At 41.1% G+C, this 6,217-nt stretch overlaps 1 protein-coding gene across 1 annotated transcript in view; it reads left to right on the plus strand.

The window, feature by feature from the left end:
- Positions 1-6,217, plus strand: part of LOC106528192 (protein NLRC3) — a 23,286-nt gene that overhangs the window by 11,840 nt on the left and 5,229 nt on the right. Inside the window, exons 5-9 of the mRNA XM_014023303.1 lie at positions 1,041-1,257; positions 2,582-4,379; positions 4,448-4,621; positions 4,725-4,898; positions 5,587-5,633. Coding sequence (XP_013878757.1) covers positions 1,041-1,257; positions 2,582-4,379; positions 4,448-4,621; positions 4,725-4,898; positions 5,587-5,633 — 2,410 coding nt within the window. The remainder of the gene's footprint in view (positions 1-1,040; positions 1,258-2,581; positions 4,380-4,447; positions 4,622-4,724; positions 4,899-5,586; positions 5,634-6,217) is intronic.

Here is a 6,217-nt window from a genome sequence, read left to right on the forward strand (position 1 = left end):
TGCAGTTTACACTCATCTACAGGTCAGGACTCTGCAGTCTACAGTCATCTACAGGCCAAGATTATACAGTTTACACTGATCTACAGACCAGGACTCTGCAGTTTACATTCATCTACAGGCCAGGACTCTGCAGTTTACACTCATCTACAGTTCAAGATTTTACAGTTTACACTGATCTGCAGACCATGACTCTGCAGTTTACATTCATCTACAGGCCAGGACTCTACAGTTTACACTCATCTACAGGCCAGGATTCTACAGTTGACACCCATCTACAGGCCAGGAATCTGCAGTTTACACTCCTCTACAGGCCAGGACTATGCAGTTTACATTCATGTACAGGCCAGGACTATGCAGTTTACACTCATCTACAGGCCAGGACTATGCTGTTTACACTCATCTACGGGCCAGGACTCTACAGTTTACATTCATCTACAGGCCAGGATTGTGCAATTTACACTCATCTACAGGTCAGGACTCTGCAGTCTACAGTCATCTACAGGCCAGGACTTTACAGATTACACTTACAGGCCAGCTGTCCCTCTTTCAGGGATGAAGATGCTCTCATTTCATCTTGATAGAAAGGAATCTTGGTTTGAGAGAGGAGTAAAGGAAAACATTTGTGTAAAGAATAACTCTCTATTGTTTTTTTTTTTTGGGGGGGGGGCTTTGTGTCCAATTGTCCCCCTCTTACAATGCTGTTATTGAAAGTATATAAGCAACGTATATAAGCAAAGTATATAAGCAACCATCGGGGCACTAATAATTGGTTTTTAGGCTGATGGGCCTCCTTTTGCATGTGAACAAGTTTTTGGTGTCACTAGCAAACTGATTGATCTGCTGTGAGAAGGTACTGATAAGGCTGAGTTTACTTGCAACTCCTCAGACTAATAAGTTTCTTGGATAAAAGAAAAAATGTTTCAGCAAAGACTTATCTGTCCAGAGGACCTGACTCAACCATGTTAGCTCACCAATTAATACTGTTATATTGGTTTTAACATACAATTTAATCCTTTCGATATTTTTTTCCCCTCTAACAGCTTCTGAAGGAAAACATCACACAATTTGTGGAGACAGAGCTGAATAAGTTCCAGAAGGTCCTTGGTTCAGATTACCAAGAACGCTTAGAGAATGAAACAATGTTGGATGCTGTAGATGAGGACCTGAAGAAGACCAGCAGAGACTCGTTTCTAAACATTGCCTTGAATTTCTTGAGAAACATGAACCAAAAGGAACTCGCTGACAGTCTGCAGTGCAGTAAGATTATTTTAACTCATTTGATGTGTAAAAGAAAAAAGGTGACTCAAGATGTGTTTTTGTTGTTCTCAGAAATCGCAACATTTGCCTCTTTTTACGCATTTTATATGACATGGCAACCAAACACATTTGGCTTGATGGAGATAGGAACCAGTTCCCCTGTGACTGCCCTCTATTTCCAATTATCTTGAGAAGCTTTGCGGTGGAACAAGCCACAAATCTCACCCCAACTAGATCTACCTATTTGCTACAGGAATGTAGCCTGACCAGTTAAGGGAGAGATGTTGGTTCAAACTCTTTTGTACTCTAGAGTTGAGGCCAAGCACTCAAGTACTCGGTTAAGGCCCCTGGTGTGTGTGTGTGTCCCCACCAAAAGCCATTTTTGGATCCTACCAGGATGTAAGAGTTTTTGGGACTGCACACATCTTTTCCACTCCAAAGATATGAGTTTAGTTCCTTTTTGTAGCCTGTTTGTTTTCATGTTTCACTGCTTACTACATGTAATCTTGAGTCCATCACATTTTGTCCAGCTGTTTTTTTGTGTTTAGTGGTGTACCTTCCAGCATTTCAAACATTACCAGTCTGCAACCACTCTAGCAGCCCTACTTAGCAAGTTTTCTGGGGAAAACCATGTTATTTAGTTCTTGGTTTTTGCCAAGCCAAGATCCCCTCTGCCATGTTAGGCCTACAATGTCCTGGTGTCTGAGATAAACCTTTGCTTCTGCTTAGAAGCAAGACCTTATAGGTCTTGATTCCTCTGGTCACAAGGGTAGGTGTACCATGTTTTACAATGAAAGATTTAGTTACTTTTGAATGTCATGTCCAGTCCCACTTTGGTACACATACAGTATACTCCTGCACTATGCCTGATTGAGGCAGATAGATGGTTTTATTCTGATATAATTTTCAGTTGCTGAAACATCTTGGTAGCCAAGATTTTCCTCACTTGGGCATTCACTAGCATCTCCATTTTGTGTGTTAATGGGATTTCATACTTAGTACCCATGCAGTATAGTATGTATAGTGTCAGTATAGTAGTATGTATAGCAAAAGTATAGTAATCATATACAAAAGCAGAATCAAGTTGGAAACACCAAAGTTTAAAATTTTGACTCTGCATTGGTCATGACTGTTTAAATTGATCTACCTGCTCAGAATCTATGAAGTTCAGCAAAACAGGAACAGTTTTTTGTGGTTTGGGGTCATACAAATTGTCAAAGAAATATGCTGAAGTTCCAATTGTAAGCTCACTTTGTGTTTTGTTATTTCATGCACATGAACAAAAAACTGTTCGAAGAACTAAGAACGCTGGCATCTTTTTTAGGGGTTTCTTCTACAGAGTTACAACAAAAACACAAGTCTAGCCTGAAGAAGAGGTTTGAGTCTGTGTTCGAGGGGATCGCTAAAGCTGGAAACCCGACTCTCCTGAACCAGATCTACACAGAACTCTACATCACAGAAGGAGGAACTGGAGAGGTCAATGATGAACATGAGGTCAGACAGATTGAAAAGACATCCTGGAAACCACACAAACCAGAAACAACCATCAGACAACAAGAAATCTTTCAACCCCAACCTGGAAGAAATGAACCAATTAGAAAGGTTTTGACAAAGGGAGTAGCTGGCATTGGGAAAACTGTCCTAACTCAGAAGTTCACTCTAGACTGGGCTGAAGACAAAACTAACCAGGACATCCACTTCCTGTTCCCGTTTTCTTTCAGAGAGCTGAATGTGCTAAAAGAGACAAAGTTCAGCTTGGTGGAACTTGTTCATCACTTCTTCTCTGAAACCAAAGGAACATTCAGGTTTGATGAGTTCCAGGTTCTGTTCATCTTTGATGGTCTGGATGAGTGTCGACTTCCTCTGGACTTCCATAGGAACCACGTCCTGACTGATGTCACAGAGTCCACCTCAGTGGATGTTTTGCTGACCAACCTGATCAGGGGGAACCTGCTTCCCTCTGCTCGCTTCTGGATAACCACAAGACCTGCAGCAGCCAATCAGATCCCTGCTGAGTGTGTTGACCTGGTGACAGAGGTCAGAGGGTTCACCGACCCACAGAAGGAGGAGTACTTCAGGAAGAAGTTCAAAGATAAGAGGCAGGCAAAAAAGATCATTTCTCACATCAAGACCTCACGGAGCCTCCACATCATGTGCCACATCCCAGTCTTCTGCTGGATCAATGCTACGGTTCTGGAGGATCTGATGAAAACCAAAGGTGGGCCGGAGCTGCCCAAGACTCTGACTGAGCTGTACATCCACTTCCTGATGGTTCAGATCAACATGAAGAAGATCAAATATGACGGATCACATGAGATGGACAAAAGCTGGAGTCCACAATGCAGAAGGGAGATTGAGTCTTTAGGAAAACTGGCTTTTGAGCAGCTGTTGAAAGGAAACCTGATCTTTTATGAGTCTGACCTGACAGCATGTGGTATTGATATCAGAGATGCCTCAGTTTACTCAGGAGTCTTCACTCAGATCCTTAGAGAGGAGAGAGGACTGTACCAGGTCAAGGTGTTCTGCTTCGTCCATCTGAGTGTCCAGGAGTTTCTGGCTGCTCTTTTTGTTCGTCTGACTTTTGACCAAAATGGTGTCATCATGTTGACAGAGTCACCTCAAACATCAGAAAACTCTGTCACAACAAATCCCGATTCTGCGGAGACACAACTCCACCAAACAGCTGTAGACAAGGCCTTACAAAGTTCAAATGGACACCTGGATTTATTCCTGCGCTTCCTCTTGGGTCTTTCTCTGTCATCCAACCAGTCTTTCCTCCATGGCTTGATAACAGATACAGGAAATAGAAAACAAACCAAGCAGGAAACCATCCAGTACATCAAGAAGAAGATCAGTGAGAATCTGCCTGTTGAGAAAACCATCAACCTGTTCCATTGTCTAAATGAGCTTGATGATCGGTCTCTGGAAGACGAGATTCAACATTTCCTGAGATCAGGAGATCTTTCCACAGATGAACTGTCTCATGCTCAGTGGTCCGCTCTGGTCTTCATCTTACTGTCATCAGAAAAAGATATGGACCTGTTTGACCTGAAGAAGTACTCTGCAACAGAGGAGGCTCTCCGGAAGTTGTTGCCAGTGGTCAAAGTCTCCAACAAAGCCATGTAGGTAGATGTACTTTTTGTACATTTTACATGAAACAGTTTATTGTTCATTGTTAATGTCTCTCCAGACTGAGTGGCTGCAACCTATCAGAGAGAAGTTGTGAAGCTCTATCTCAGATTCTTAGTTGTTCATCCTCCCGTCTCAGAGAGCTGGATCTGAGCAACAACAAGCTGCAGGATTCAGGAGTGAAGCGTCTCTCTGAGGGACTTCAGAGTCCTCTTTGTAAACTGGAATCTCTCAGGTTAGAAGACACTAGTGTTTGATATGGTAGAATCCAGTTCCTGGTTCATAGTGTTATATAGCATCTTTGTGATTGTTTTCTTTATTTGCTTTCCCATTTTTAGGCTGTCAGGTTGTCAGATCACAGATGAAGGTTGTGCTTCTCTGGCCTCAGCTCTGAGCTGCAACTTGTCTCATCTCAAAGAGTTGGACCTGAGCTACAACCATATAGGAGACACAGGAATGAAGGTTCTTTCTTCCAGAGTTGAAGACTCAAACTGCAGACTGGACATTCTCAGGTATTTTCTCATATCAAAATGTCCCCAACCTGTAAATTTAAACTGTCCGTTTTTAATGAATGGTTTTACCTCTGTGCATTTTCCCATTATTCCTGCCTCCTTGTTAGTGGAAATGTTGACTGGATTCATTTACCGATATCTTCTGTTAAAGTACATAATTTTCTCACCAAAACCACCATATCCCAGAAAAGACTATGTACTCTTTTCTTTACCGTTGAATAGATTTCTAAATTAGAAAATCTAATCGAGTTTTCGCCTTTGCAAGAAATACACTCACCACCATATACTGTATTTTTTGCTAACCACTGGTATTGGTTGGACATTAACAATTTGACCCTCAAAGGTCTTCTTCTTCAATTTGACAATTGGTTTCTACCACAAAAAGCACCAATGTCCCTCTGGTCACAGCTTCTTGATCCACATTCGGTTTATTTAAAATCCATGTCCCTAACTTTCCAATGAACATGAAGAAATCTATCCTGTGGTTGTTAGTTGTAATTCTCATGGTCAAGAACCACAAATATTCCCAGTTAATCCCCACTTGTTTTTTAAGTTCCTGATTATTTTCTCACAAGAAGCTAAAATGACAAATGAAACAAAACAACTTTTACAGTCTCCATGATGGATCAGTTAAAGTCTAAAAGATCTCAAGGTTTGTTTCATAAAATACCTTTGTTTCTTCCTGCAGGGTGGATCATCGTGGAAAACAGTGGTTATTACCTGGTCTGAAGAAGTGTGAGTATGACTGTTGTTTGTTTGTTCTCTTTTATTTTTGCTAACCCATGTTGCTTTAACTCAGCTCTATCTACCAGTCCCTCCTGTTTTATTTGTAGTCTTGTTTTTCTTCAACTCAACAGTTGGATGAATTTTTTTGTACCTTTTATATCTTTCATCCATGTCCATCTTTAATTCCTTGTTTTGTCATTCTAGTGTAACCAGTTTGTGCTTTGCTGTTTAAAGATTGTTGCCTGGCTACCGGTTTTTTGTTTTCCCAACTTGACCTTTGGATCATATTTGAGTAAACATAGATTTAAACAATATCGTCACCAATCATTTCAACCAAACAGAAAGTGAACTGGAACACCAGAGGCATTATCAGGTCCTCACTTGATCATGTTTGCATGTCAAATAAAGATTTCTTATCAGCACCATCTAATGTCTTCAAACACCCCAGAGTGGTGTTATGTATATACAGTATATACAGCGGGTAAAATAAGCATTGAACACGTCACCATTTTTCTCAGTAAATACATTACTAGAGGTGCTAATGACATGAAATGTTCACCAGATGTTGGTAACAACCCAAGTGATCCATACAT

The sequence above is a fragment of the Austrofundulus limnaeus genome, unplaced genomic scaffold (assembly GCF_001266775.1).
Source record: "Austrofundulus limnaeus strain Quisiro unplaced genomic scaffold, Austrofundulus_limnaeus-1.0 Scaffold363, whole genome shotgun sequence".
Taxonomy (NCBI): Eukaryota; Metazoa; Chordata; class Actinopteri; order Cyprinodontiformes; family Rivulidae; genus Austrofundulus; species Austrofundulus limnaeus.